At 43.0% G+C, this 15,000-nt stretch overlaps 2 protein-coding genes across 2 annotated transcripts in view; both read right to left on the bottom strand.

Annotated features, from left to right (window-relative positions):
• Positions 1-7,602, bottom strand: part of LOC126993466 (CUB and sushi domain-containing protein 3-like) — a 17,970-nt gene extending 10,368 nt beyond the window's left edge. Inside the window, exons 1-8 of the mRNA XM_050852603.1 lie at positions 7,590-7,602; positions 4,965-5,089; positions 3,717-3,812; positions 3,459-3,597; positions 2,774-2,835; positions 1,979-2,249; positions 960-1,139; positions 1-36 (exon numbers count right to left, since the gene is read on the bottom strand). The exon at positions 1-36 is cut by the window's left edge and continues 130 nt beyond it. Coding sequence (XP_050708560.1) covers positions 1-36; positions 960-1,139; positions 1,979-2,249; positions 2,774-2,835; positions 3,459-3,597; positions 3,717-3,812; positions 4,965-5,089; positions 7,590-7,602 — 922 coding nt within the window. The remainder of the gene's footprint in view (positions 37-959; positions 1,140-1,978; positions 2,250-2,773; positions 2,836-3,458; positions 3,598-3,716; positions 3,813-4,964; positions 5,090-7,589) is intronic.
• A 1,933-nt stretch (positions 7,603-9,535) lies between these two features.
• The window catches only part of LOC126993465 (fucolectin-like), a 9,181-nt gene continuing 3,716 nt past the window's right edge, over positions 9,536-15,000 (bottom strand). The window contains 8 exon segments of the mRNA XM_050852602.1: positions 9,536-9,556; positions 9,828-9,892; positions 9,895-9,906; positions 11,521-11,643; positions 11,877-11,969; positions 12,074-12,283; positions 12,940-12,998; positions 13,516-13,633. Of these exon segments, the coding sequence (XP_050708559.1) occupies positions 9,536-9,556; positions 9,828-9,892; positions 9,895-9,906; positions 11,521-11,643; positions 11,877-11,969; positions 12,074-12,283; positions 12,940-12,998; positions 13,516-13,633 (701 nt within the window).

The raw sequence follows: 15,000 nt of genomic DNA, 5'->3' as shown, positions 1-15,000 counted from the left end.
TGGGGTCGTCCTCGGGGGGGGCGGGGCATCTAATCTCTGTGTGTGGGGGCAGAGACGCACATGAGAAACACACACACACACACACACACACACACACACACACACACACACACACACACACACACACACACACACACAGATGTAGAAATGGACATGTAAGGAAAATAACTGGAGGAAAAGGAGGAGGACGAGGAGGAGGAGGAGAAAGAGGAGGAGGAGGAGGAGGAGGAGGAACGCACATGAGAAACACACACACACACACACAGAAGTAAAAATGGACATGTAAGGAAAATAATTGGGAGGAAAAAGAGGAGGAAGAGGAAGAGGAGGAGGAGGAGGAGAAAGAGGAGGAGGAGGAGGAGGAACACACACACACACACACACACACACACACACACACACACACACACACACACATGTAAAAATGGACAAGTAAGGAAAATAATTGGAGGAAGAGGAGGAGGAAGAGGAAGAGGAGGAGGAGAAAGAGGAGGAAGAGGAAGAGGAAGAGGAGGAGGAGGAGGAGGAGGAGGAGGAGGAAGGAAGGGAAACACTCCCCTCAAATAGCTTAGGATTTTTCGTGACCCTAACTTTGAACACTTATAACTCCTGCCACACTACAGTTAGGATCACGAGTTTTGGTGTGAGGGAAGGTCAACTACAACACTAACTACCACTAAAGTTACAGTCACTTATATCGCACACAAGCTGAGTTATAGCAGAAAATGTAGAGAGATATGAATTCAAGCAACATGGATTCAGATTTTTTATAACCCTAACTTTGAACACCTATAACTCCTGCCACACTACAGTTAGGATCACGAGTTTTGGTGTGAAGGAAGGTCAACTACCACACTAACTACCACTAAAGTTACAGTCACTTATATCGCACACAAGCCAAGTTATAGCAGAAAATGTAGAGAGATATTAAAACCATCAATGCAAAAAATTCAACCCACCTTCACAGACCGGGTTGCTTCCACTCCAAACCCCTTCCCGTGTACACTTCCTATGTGCGTTTCCCTTGAGCCGGTAGCCATGTGCACACGTGTACGTAACTTCACCGCCCATGTGCGTTTTGTCGTCCGTGTACGCAATAGCCGCCTTGGGGACCGCTTGTACACGGCCGCAGTCTGTGTCTGGAAAACGCACATAGAAACGCACATGAGATTGGGGATGTGTACATGAGGGGTCAGAAAACGCACACAGACACGCACATGAGATTGGGATGTGTACATGAGGGGTCAGAAAACGCACACACACACACACACACACACACACACACACACACACACACACACACACACAGAAACGTACATGAGAGGTTGGGATGTGTACATGAGGGGTCAGAAAACACACACACACACACACACACACACACACACACACACACACACACACACACACACACACACACACACACACACACAGATCCTTGAGAACGTACATGAGAGGGTTGGGTTGAAATACGCACATGAGGGCAAAAAAACGCACATATTCACACACACACACACACACACACACACACACACACACACACACACACACACACACACACACACACACACACACATATTTCAAAACGCACATAAGAGGGTGTGAAAAACGTACATGAATGAAAACGTACACAAATTTACACACACACACACACACACACACACACACACACACACACACACACACACATATTTCAAAACGCACATAAGAGGGTGTGAAAAACGTACATGAATGTACACACACACACACACACACACACACACACACACACACACACACACACACACACACACACACACACACACACACACATATTTCAAAACGCACATAAGAGGGTGTGAAAAACGTACATGAATGAAAACGTACACAAATTCACACACACACACACACACACACACAAACACACACACTTACATATTTCAAAACGCACATAAGAGAGAAAAACGTACATGAAAAAAAACGCACACACACCAATACTTACACACGCACACAGGCACAGCTCCAGACCACAGGCCGTCGTGTGCACATGTTCTGACGTACACAGGGTTGTCTCGCTCAATTTCTCGCTCTACTCGCTCTAATCCTCGCTCTACTCGCTCTAATCCTCGCTCACTCTCGCTCAGTTCCTCCAGGTGGCCGTTGAAGTCGTCCTCGCTCTCTCTCTCTCGCTCTCGCTCTAATATGAGGCTCGCTTTAATTCCTCGCTCTAATCTGTGGCCCTCATCACAGAAGTATTGGACCTCAGAGCCGACCTGGAATTAGAGCGAGTGAGAGAATTAGAGCGAGAGAGCGAGTGGGGGGGTCGTAGAGAGAGAGAGAGAGAGAGAGAGAGAGAGAGAGAGAGAGAGAGAGAGAGAGAGAGAGAGAGAGAGAGAGAGAGAGAGAGAGAGAGAGAGAGAGAGAGGGAGAGAGAGAGAGAGAGAGAGAGAGAGAGAGAGAGAGAGAGAGAGAGAGAGAGAGAGAGAGAGAGAGAGAGAGAGAGAGAGAGAGAGAGAGAGAGAGAGAGAGAGAGGAAAAAAAAGACAAAAAATCATACTTACAAAATTACTTACAAAAATATTAATACTTACAAAATTACTTACAAAAATATGAATACTTACAAAATTGCTCACAAAAATATTAATACTTACAAAATTACTTATGAAAAATCTTACTTACAAAAAATCTTACTTATAAAAATCTTACTTACAAAAATTACGAAAATCTTACTTATAAAAATCTTACTTATAAAAAATCTTACTTACGAAAAATCCTACTTATGAGAAAATCTACTTACTTGGAAACTGTAGCCAGTGACGAATCCTCCAGCAGGCACTTCAGGCTCCCCGCAAGTGATCACTGTAAGTAGCCGTAAGTAATTGTAAGTAGTTGTAAGTAGTAATGATATATATACCCAATTTTACTTAGAAATACTTAACACACTTACAAACATATACCAGTACACAGACATATGTACTTACAAAACACACATACACACTTACACTCACTTACACACTTACAAAAGACATATCTACTACAAGAGAGAGAGAGAGAGAGAGAGAGAGAGAGAGAGAGAGAGAGAGAGAGAGAGAGAGAGAGAGAGAGAGAGAGAGAGAGAGAGAGAGAGAGAGAGAGAGAGAGAGAGAGAGAGAGAGAGATACCAACCAACACACTTTCTATTACTAACCCGAGTACTTACAAACCGGACCTACTTACGAACTACTTACAGAGCTTGAATCTACTTACACACGCACTCGGGGTCACTACCATTCCACACTAACATACCAACCAACCCACCATCTACTACTAACCCGGCTACTTACGGACTAGACCTACTTACGACCTACTTACAGAGCTTGAATCTACTTACACACACCCTCGGGGTCACTTACAGTCCACACTAACATACCATCTACTACTAACCCGGGTACTTACAAACCGGACCTACTTACGACCTACTTACAGAACATGAATCTACTTACACACACACTCGGGGTCACTTCCGGTCCACTTTCCGTCACTTCCACATGACCTGACCTCACTGCCACTCAACCAGAAGTTTGGGCCACACTCGTAAGTAACTTGAGAGCCGTAAGTAGTCGTCTTGTTAAGTAGAATGGTCTGTAAGTTGAAGTGGCGGTTAGTAGTAGTAGTAGTAATAGCAGTATTGGTAGATGAGATTTCTGAGACTTACTTATAAATCTACTTACAGCTACTTACATCTCTCTTACGTTACTTACCTGGCCGTTAGTAGGTTGAGAGGGCAACCCGCAGTCGGTAAACAAACAAGATGGCTGACTGGCACTCCAAGACCCGCCCAGCTGACAGGAGAGAGTCTGGAACGCGCATAGAACATGTATATATGAGAATCTTTCCACCACCTCAAGTATTTGGCTCCACTTCACCTCCACTTTTCTCCACTTTCCACTCATGCCTCCTCCACCTCCTTGCACCCACTTATAGATCCACCTTTCCTCTATCCATTCACGCTATCCACACCCTCCTATCCTTATCCATTCCCCTGCTATCCATGTTTTTATCCGACTACTTTCTGCTTCTCCTTCCATCTTTCTAGGGAGGTCAGAAATATTTGTGTCTACTTTAACTCCACTTTTCTCCACTTTCCACTCATGCTTCCTCCACCTCCTTGCACCCACTTATAGATCCACCTTTCCTCTATCCATCCACGCTATCCACACTCTCCTATCCTTATCCAATCTCTCGTTATCCCTGTTTTTATCAAGGACTATGCCTCTTATCTTCCATCTTTCTTGGGGGTCAGAAAATTTTTGGCTTCATTTCACATCCATTTTTCTCCACTTTCCACTCATGCCTCCTCCACCTCCTTGCACCCACTTATAGATCCACCTTTCCTCTATCCATTCACGCTATCCACACCCTCCTATCCTTATCCATTCCCCTGCTATTCATGTTTTTATCCGACTACTTTCTGCTTCTCCATCAATCTTTCTAGGGAGGTCAGAAATATTTGTGTCTACTTTAACTCCACTTTTCTCCACTTTCCACTCATGCTTCCTCCACCTCCTTGCATCCACTTATAGATCCACCTTTCCTCTATCCATTCACATCCTTATCCAATCTCCCTGTTTTATCAATCTTCCATCTTCAGAATATTTTTGGATTCATTTCACATCCATTTTTCTCCACTTCCTCCTTCACCTCCTTGCACCCACTTATAGATCCACCTTTCCTCTATCCATCCACACTATCCACATCCTCCTATCCTTATCCGTTCCCATACTATCCATGTTTTTATCAAGGACTATGACAATCATCTTCTATCTTTCTTGGGAGGTCAGAAATTTTTGTGTCTAGTTTAACTCCACTTTTCTCCACCTTCCACTCATGCCGCCTCCACTGCCTTGCACCCACTTATAGATCCACCTTTCCTCTATCGATCCACACTATCCACATCCTCCTATCCTTATCCGTTCTCCTGCTATCCATGTTTTTATCCGACTACTTACCGCTTCTCCGACCAGCAGATAACCCGTTTCGCAGGAGTAGGTGACGGTCCCTCCAGCCTTCAGACTGTTACTGTTCTCCTGGATAGTCGAGTGGGGGGGCGGAGGCAGGGGGGGGCACCGGGCGTCTGGGAATAGGCAGAATAGTTAGGGGGGAGGAGGAGGAGGAGGAGGAGGAGAATGGGGAGGAGGAGGAGGAGGAGGAGGAGGAGGAGGAGGAGGAGGAGGAGGAGGAGGAGGAGGAGGAGGAGGAGGAGGAGGAGGAGGAGGAGGAGGAGGAGGAAGAAGAAGAAGAAGAAGAAGAAGAAGAAGAAGAAGAAGAAGAAGAAGAAGAAGAAGAAGAAGAAGAAGAAGAAGAAGAAGAAGAAGAAGAAGAAGAAGAAGAAGAAGAAGAAGAAGAAGAAGAAGAAGAAGAAGAAGAAGAAGGAGGAAGAAGAGGAGGAGGAAGAAAGAGAAGAAGAAGAAGAAGAAGAAGAAGAAGAAGAAGAAAAGGAAGAAGAAGAAGAAGAAGAAGAAGAAGAAGAAGAGGAGGAGGATAGGAGGAGGAGGAGGAAGAAGAGGAAAAAGAAAAAGAGAAGAGGAGGAGGAGGAGGAAGAGAAGAGAAAGAAGAAGAAGAAGAAGAAGAAGAAGAAGAAGGAGGAGGAGGAGGAGGAGGAGGAGGAGGAGAAGAAGAAGAAGAAGAAGAAGAAGAAGAAGTTGGAGGAGGAGGAGGAGGAGGAGGAGGAGAAGAAGAAGAAGAAGAAGAAGAAGAAGAAGAAGAGAAAGAAGAAGAAGAAGAACGAGGAGGAGGAGGAAAAGAAGTGTACACAAAATAACGCACATGATCACACGCACATGAACTTAAACGTACACACACACACAGTTCATAGACGCACACAGGATGAAAAAAAAACGTACACAGCTCCAAAAACGCACACAGCTTAAAAACACACACACACACACACACACACACACACACACACACACACACACACACACACACACACACACACACACACAGACGCACATGAAAGGAAAAAGAACGCACACAGCTCCAAAAACGCTCACAGCTTGAAAACACACACACACACACACACACACACACACACATATGAAGTAAATACGCACACACAAAAACGCACATACTTACATACAAACAAAAAAAACGTACACAGTCTAAAAAACGCACACACACTTACATGAAAAAATACGCACACACACACACACACACACACACACACACACACCTATACATAAAAAAACGCACATAACTTTTAAAAAACGCATATGAGGGTGAAAAAACGCACATGAGGGCTAAAAACGCACATGAGGGTAAAAAACGCACATGAGGGCTAAAAACGTATATGAGGGTAAAAAACGCACATGAGGGCTAAAAAACGCACATGAGGGCTAAAAAACGCACACACACACACATACACACACTTACCTGAAAGAAAAAACGCACACAGCTTCAAAAAACGCACATGAGGGGTGAAAAACGCGCGCACACACACACACACACACACACACACACACACACACACACACACACACACATTTACATGAAAGAAAAAACGCACACAGCTTGAAAAAACGCACATGAAGGTTAAAAAACACACATGGTCGACCATCCTTACAACCATTACGAATTCAACCAAAAACACGACTTTCTCAAAACTTTTCAACCAGAGAACTCGGATTATCAACCAATATTCTCTCGTTCAACCACCATTTCTACCACTCATCCATAATCTACCGGGGGCTAACCACCACCCAAGCCTTCTACCAATATCCCTCTACCAGCCTACCAAAATTCAACCAACCACCATCATAAATTCAACCAAAAAAACGACTTTCTCAAAACTTTTCAACCAGAGAATTCGGATTATCAACCAATATTCTCTCGTTCAACCACCATTTCTACCACTCATCCATAATCTACCGGGCGCTAACCACCACCCAAGCCTTCTACCAATATCCCTCTACCAGCCTACCAAAATTCAACCAACCACCATTACGAATTCACCCCAAAAACACGACTTTCTCAAAACTTTTCAACCAGAGAATTCGGATTATCAACCAATATTCTCTCGTTCAACCACCATTTCTACCACTCATCCATAATCTACCGGGGGCTAACCACCACCCAAGCCTTCTACCAATATCCCTCTACCATCCTACCAAAATTCAACCAACCACCATTACGAATTCACCCCAAAAACACGACTTTCTCAAAACTTTTCAACCAGAGAATTCGGATTATCAACCAATATTCTCTCGTTCAACCACCATTTCTACCACTCATCCATAATCTACCGGGGGCTAACCACCACCCAACCATAGTACCAACATCCCTCTACCAGCCTACCAAAACTCAACCAACCACCATCATAAATTCAACCAAAAAAAAAAACGACTTTCTCAAAACTTTCATCCGGATTATTCAACCACAATCTCTCTCTCTCTCTCTCTCTCTCTCTCTCTCTCTCTCTCTCTCTCTCTCTCTCTCTCTCTCTCTCTCTACTTACATAAGCAAGATGGCGCCGCTCCACTCCACACGCCATTCTCCAAACATGTTCTCGACGTGTTTCCGACAAGTTTGGACCCGACTGGACATGTATAGGTCACGATTTGACCCGTGGAGTGACCTGTGACCTCCATCGTGGTGTTGACCTGCTTGTCCGGCGACCCGCATGACCTGGGGGCTGTAGGGAGGGTCATAGTAGTAGTAGTAGTAGTAGTAGTAGTAGTAGTAGTGGTAGTGGTGGTAGTTTTGGTGGTAGCGTGAAATAAGTGTTACTATCGGTTTTAGAAGTGTTAAGAACCTACTATTTCATATCCTACAACTATTACTACTACTACTACTACTACTACTACTACTACTACTACTACTACTACTACTACTCTGGGACTACTCTAACTATCACCACGAGATTTAGGACACTCATTAACCTACTATTTCATACCATACAACCCCTGTTACTGTTCTACTACTACTACTACTACTACTACTACTACTACTACTACTACTACTACTACTCTGGGACTACTCTAACTATCACCATAAGATTTAGGACACTCATTAACCTACTATTTCATACCATACAACCCCTGTTACTGTTCTACTACTACTACTACTACTACTACTACTACTACTACTACTACTACTACTACTACTACTACTACTACTACTATCACCATACAACCCCTGTTACTGTTCTACTACTACTACTACTACTACTACTACTACTACTACTACTACTACTACTACTACTACTACTCTGGGACTACTCTAACTATCACCATAAGATTTAGGACACTCATAAACCTACTATTTCATACTATTTAACCCTACTACTACTACTACTACTACTACTACTACTACTACTACTACTACAACTACCACTATTACCTACCAGACATGCAGATATATGGTAGGTAGTCCAGCTCACAACCAACATCGTTCCACAACCATTTTCTACCACGATCCAGCGCCACACAGTCCTGCTTGCCGTTGTAGTTGTTTGGTTGCTGTTTCCCCCACTTCGGCTCAGTCACTACAGTACCTGAAAAGTGGTAGTTGTGGTAGTAGTAGTAGTAGTGGTAGTAGGTGGTTAGTAGATGGTAGTCATGTGAGGTAGTGAATAGTAGGTTCTCGAGGGTGAGGAATCGAATGGTCATAGTGTTAAGGTTCTAGGAGTGGTAGTTTTGGTAGTAGTGGTAGTGGTAGTAGGTGGTTAGTAGATGGTAGTCATGTGAGGTAGTGAATAGTAGGTTCTCGAGGGTGAGGAATCGAATGGTCATAGTGTTAAGGTTCTAGGAGTGGTAGTTTTGGTAGTAGTGGTAGTAGTGGTAGTAGGTGGTTAGTAGATGGTAGTCATGTGAGGTAGTGAATAGTAGGTTCTCGAGGGTGAGGAATCGAATGGTCATAGTGGTAAGGTTCTAGGAGTGGTAGTTTTGGTAGTAGTGGTAGTAGTAGTAGTGGTAGTAGGTGGTTAGTAGATGGTAGTCATGTGAGGTAGTGAATAGTAGGTTCTCAAGGGTGAGGAATCGAATGGTCATAGTGGTAAGGTTCTAGGAGTGGTAGTTTTGGTAGTAGTGGTAGTGGTAGTGGTAGTAGGTGGTTAGTAGATGGTAGTCATGTGAGGTAGTGAATAGTAGGTTCTCGAGGGTGAGGAATCGAATGGTCATAGTGGTAAGGTTCTAGGAGTGGTAGTTTTGGTAGTAGTGGTAGTGGTAGTGGTAGTAGGTGGTTAGTAGATGGTAGTCATGTGAGGTAGTGAATAGTAGGTTCTCGAGGGTGAGGAATCGAATGGTCATAGTCAAAATAGTGTTAGAGGTGATTTAAAGATTAGAGATAGCTCACTTTTGATCACTTCTCATATTTGGTGTTATGATTGAAATGGAAATGATTACACAGTCTCTCTCTCTCTCTCTCTCTCTCTCTCTCTCTCTCTCTCTCTCTCTCTCTCTCTCTCTCTCTCTCTCTCTCTCTCTCTCTCTCTCTCTCTCTCTGGCTTACCGTCCACCCAACGCCATGTCCGCGAAATAAATCCCGGGTCTCTCCTCAGCCCGATCCACACCAGGTCTCCTTTCAAAGCTGTCTCTCGTCGCTCTAACTCCGAGGTGAGATAATTGTGAGTCACGGCGGTGAGCGAGTGAGCGAGATCGGGCGAGATAGAGCGAGAGACAGAAGGGTGGGAGGTATTTCGCGCTGAGGTGGTGATGGTGGCGTCGGTTTGTTTACATTTTTCCCGCGCGGAGTCAAATGAGCTTCCATCCTCTACCTGTAAAAAATAAATAGTACCAGTGGTTTTAGTAGTAGTAGTAGTAGTAGTAGTAGTAGTAGTAGTAGTTATAGTAGTAGTAGTAGTGGTAGTACTTACGTTGAATTGATAGCAGGTCTTGTTAAATACCCCAATGGTCTTGATGTCAGCTGTAACAGAACATTCTCTTTCGCGAACTCTGTAGATAAGTAATATTTTTAATGGTACCCTAAGTTCATGACCCCATTTCTCAGTTATGGTGCAAGGTATGGTAATGGTGGACAGGGAATGGTAGATAGGGAATTTATTAAGCTTTATAACCATACCAAGGAAATTAAAATACCTTTGATAATAATGGAGAAAAATAGGAAAAACTGAAGAGGTGTGTGAGGGAAAAATGATGTGTTTCGAGTTGTGCCCTGAGTTTATGGCCCCATTTCTCAGTTATGGTGCAAGGTATGGTAATGGTGGACAGGAAATGGTAGATAGGGAATTTATTAAGCTTTACAATCATACCAAGGAAATTAAAATAACTTTGATAATAATGGAGAAAAAGGGGAAAAACTGAAGAGATGTGTGAGGGAAAAATGATGTGTTAGAAATTGTGCCCTAAGTTTATGGCCCTATTTCTCAGTTATGGTGCAAGGTATGGTAATAATGGACAGGGAATGGTAGATAGGGAATTTATTAAGCTTTACAACCATACCAAGGAAATTAAAATACCTTTGAGAATAATGGAGAAAAATGGGAAAAACTGAAGAGGTGTGTGAGGGAAAAATGATGTGTTAGAAATGGCGCCCTAAGATCTTGACCCCATTTCTCAGTTATGGTGCAAGGTATGGTAATAGTGGACAGGAAATGGTAGATAGGGAATTTATTAAGCTTTACAACCATACCAAGGAAATTAAAATATCTTTGATAATAATGGAGAAAAATGGAAAAAACTGAAGAGGTGTGTGAGGGAAAAATGATGTGTTCCGAGTTGTGCCCTGAGTTCATGGCCCCATTTCTCAGTTATGGTGCAAGGTATGGTAATGGTGGACAGGGAATGGTAGATAGGGAATTTATTAAGCTTTACAACCATACCAAGGAAATTAAAATACCTTTGAGAATAATGGAGAAAAATGGGAAAAACTGAAGAGGTGTGTGTACCTTTCCCAGATGTGTATGTGTGTGTGTGTGTGTGTGTGTGTGTGTGTGTGTTGGCCGGTCGAATTTTGGTAGACCGGTAGAGGGATTCTGGTAGTGTGCTCCAGTGGTAGTTAGCGCCTGGTCGATTGTGGTAGAGTGGTAGAATTCATGGTTGAATGGTAAGGTCTGGTCGAAAAATTGAGGTTGCCAAGTTGAAAAGTTTTGAAAAAGTCGATTTTTTTTGGTTGAATTTGCAATGGTGGATGGTTGAGCTTTGGTAGACTGGTAGAGGGATAATGGTAGTAGAGTTGTGTGGTGGTTAGCGCCTGGTCGAATGTGGCAGAGTGGTAGAAATCGTGGTAGAATGCAAAGGTGTGTCTGAAAAATCGAGGTTAACAAATTGAAAAAGTTTTGTTCAGAATAAGTTTTTGGTCGAATCCGTAATGGTGGCTGGTTAAAACGTGGTAGACTGGTAGAGGGATGATGGTAGTAGAGTTGTGTGGTGGTTAGCGCCTGGTCGAGTGTAGCAGAGTGGTAGAAATCGTGGTCGAATGCAAAGGTGTGTCTGAAAAAGTTGAAAAAAGTTTTGCACAAAGTGAGTTTTTTGGTCGAATCCCTAATGGTGGCTGGTCGAAACTTAGTAGACTGGTAGAGGGAGGGTGGTAGGATGTGGCTTGCTTACCCTCCGTGCTGTAGACCTCCACCTCGCAGAGAGATAGCTCACTTTCTCGACCGGCCGTTTGCAATATGACATATCTGCCCTTCAGCGGTAGAGCGCATTCGAATTTGACATTACTCCCCTCCTCTGTAAATAGATAGATAGATAGAAAGATAGATGGATGGAGAGAGAGAGAGAGAGAGAGAGAGAGAGAGAGAACTGGTTTACCTTGAAAGCATCCTGTCTCTCTTTCTCTCTCTCTCTCTCTCCCCCTCCTTCCTTTTCCTCCTCCTCCTCCTCCTCCTCCTTCTACTACTACTACTACTACTACTACTACTACTACTACTACTACTACTACTACTACAATTACTTATACTTACCCACTTTTCCAGGCTCCCACGCACATAGCCTGTTCTTCTGAATATCAAGCGAATTTCCAACCCGAATTTCCAAGTTCATAAGTGCGGGCGAGTCTGTTAAGTAAGAGAGAGAGAGGCGGTGGGGGTTAGAAGTTGAACTACTACTACTACTGGTACTACCACAGCTACTTATGGCTACTTAACCACTTAACACCTACCACAGCACGCCCTTGTAGTGACGATAACCACAACAACCGTGTATTCTTGTAGTAGATCGACCTTCCACCACGGGGATGTCTCAGCCTGGGTAACAGCACACTGGTTTCCTTCGTGCAAGTGAGACTTTATCCCATCATTTGCTTTGAACGGCTCTGCTCCCCTTGTGGTTGAGCTCTGGTTGGCCGGTCGAAGGTAGGCGATGTTGGTAGCTGTGGGGCATGGTTGGGTGGTGGTTAGAGCCTGGTAGATTGGGGTGCGGTGGTAGAAATCGCGGTTGAAATGTAGGATTTGGGTGAAAATTTTGGGGTTACAGAGTTGAAATGTTTTGAATAAGTTGTATTTTTTGGGGTGATAAAAAAGTGGTGGATGGTTGAGTTTTGGTGGAGTGGTAGAGGGATGTTGGTAGTATGCTTCGGTGGTGGTTAGACCCTGGTAGATTGGGGTGGAGTGGTAGAAATCGCGGTTGAAATGTCGGATTTGGTTGAAAATTTGAGGTTCTCGGTTGAAAATGTTTTGCAAAATTGGTGGTATTTGGGGTGATAATACATGGTGGATGGTTGAAATTTGGTAGACTAGTAGAGGGATGTTGGTAGTATGCTTGGGTGGTGGTTAGACCCTGGTAGATTGGGGTGCGGTGGTAGAAATCGCGGTTGAAATGTAGGATTTGGTTGAAAATTTGAGGTTCTGGGTTGAAAAAGATTTGAAAAAGTTGATTTATTGGGTTGAATTCGTAGAGCTGGATGGTTGAAATTTGGTAGACTAGTAGAGGGATGCTGGTAGAAGGTCTGAGTGGTGGTTAGACCCTGGTAGATTGTGGTAGACTGGTAGAAATCATGGTTGAAAGAGAAATAAAATAGTGACTTACCACAAATCGGTAGGTTCCCATCCCAGATCCCAGCGGGGTTGCAAGATCGCGTGGAAGGTCTGTTAAAAATAATAATAATAATAATAATAATAATAATAATAATAATAATAATAATAATAATAATAATAATAATAATAATAATAACAATGGAATTCTTTATGTAAATTAATTCTGAATGGGACAGGAAGAGGAAGAGGAGAAGGAGGAGGAGGAGGAGGAGGAGGAGAGAGAGAGAGAGAGAGAGAGAGAGAGAGAGAGAGAGAGAGAGAGAGAGAGAGAGAGAGAGAGAGAGAGAGAGAGAGAGAGAGAGAGAGAGAGAGAGAGAGAGAGAGAGAGAGAGAGAGAGAGAGAGAGAGAGAGAGAGAGAGAGAGAGAGAGAGTGTCAATTATATCAATACTACTACTACTACTACTACTACTACTACTACTACTACTATAACTACTCCTAGACACTTTTCACTATCACCACGACACTTAGAACACTTATAAACCCCCTGTTCAACACCCTACAAGCCCTACTTCAACCACCCAGCTACTACAACTACTACTTATAAATCCACTACTAAAACTACTTACCCGAATAACGTGTAGCCTTCATCACACGTATAAGTAGAAGTTTCTCCAGCAACTTCCACTTTACAGTTGATAGGAACAGCAGACGGGGGACAGAGAGCCGCTGAAGTCACTTGCAAGGCTGTAAAGTAGAATTCGTAGTGTTATAAGTAGTGGTGGTGGTAGTAGGTCGGTTGTAGAAGTAGGGCTTGTGAGGGGAGGAATGGTAGGTTTGAGAGGGCTCTAATTCTCGTAGTAGTAGTAGGAATGGTCATAGAAGTAGTAGTAGTAGTAGTAGTAGTAGTAGTAGTAGTAGCAGGGAAAGTGGCAGTTGTAGTAATAGTAGTAGTAGTAGTAGTAGTAGAAGATGTAATAGTAGTAGTAGTAGTAGTAGTAGTAGTAGTAGTAGTAGTAGGAGGAGGAGGAGGAGGAGAAAAATGATCCATGACTTCAGAATTTTTTTACTCTCCAATTTACCTCAATTTTTCTCCCCCTTCCCTCCATTCCTCCTCCACCTCCTTCCATCCACTTATAGCCTCATCTTTCTTCTTTCCAACCACACTATCCACATCCTTCTATCTTTATCCATTCTTCAGTTATCCAGACTTTTATCAAGGTAGTTTCTCTCTTCTAAATCTTTTTCGGAAGACTTAATTTTTTTCATTCTACTTCACCTCCACTTTTCTCCACTTTCCCTTCATTTCTCCTTCACCGCCTTTTATCCACTTAAAGCCCCATCCCTCTTCTCTTTATCTACACTATCCACATCCTTCTATCTCTATCCATTCTTCAGTTATCTCCACTTTTATCAAGGTATTTTCTCTCATCTAAATCTTTTTCTGATAACCTATATTTTTTTCTTTCGAGTTTAGTTCCACTTTTCTCCACTTTCCTCTCATTTCTCCTCCACCGCCTTTTATCCACTTATAGATCCATCTTTCTTCTTTCCAACCACACTATCCACATCCTTTATCTTCATCCATTCTTCAGTTATCCACACTTTTATCAAGGTATTTTCTCTCATCTAAATCTTTTTCTGATAACCTATATTTTTTTCTTTCGAGTTTAGTTCCACTTTTCTCCACTTTTCCCTCATTTCTCCTCCACCGCCTTTTATCCACTTATAGATCCATCTTTCCTCTTTCCATCCACATTATCCACATCCTCCTATCTTCATCCACTTCTCTGTTATTTCTGTTTTTATGAAGGTCTGTGCTTATAATCTTACACCATTCACAGGGAAGTCGGAAATTTTACCTCCAAAATTATCTCCGTTTTTATCGCCTTTCCTCTCATTGTTCCTCCACCTCCTTCTACCCACTTATAGATCCACTTTTCTTCTTTCTATCCACACTATCCACATCCTTCTACCTTTATCCATTCTTCAGTTATCCACACTTTTATCAAGGTATTTTCTCTCATCTAAATCTTTTTCTGATAACCTATATTTTTTTCTTTCGAGTTTAGTTCCACTTTTCTCCACTTTCCTCTCATTTCTCCTCCACCGCC

The sequence above is a fragment of the Eriocheir sinensis genome, unplaced genomic scaffold (genome assembly GCF_024679095.1).
Source record: "Eriocheir sinensis breed Jianghai 21 unplaced genomic scaffold, ASM2467909v1 Scaffold617, whole genome shotgun sequence".
Classification (NCBI taxonomy): domain Eukaryota; kingdom Metazoa; phylum Arthropoda; class Malacostraca; order Decapoda; family Varunidae; genus Eriocheir; species Eriocheir sinensis.
This window is presented reverse-complemented; position numbering and strand designations above follow the sequence as displayed.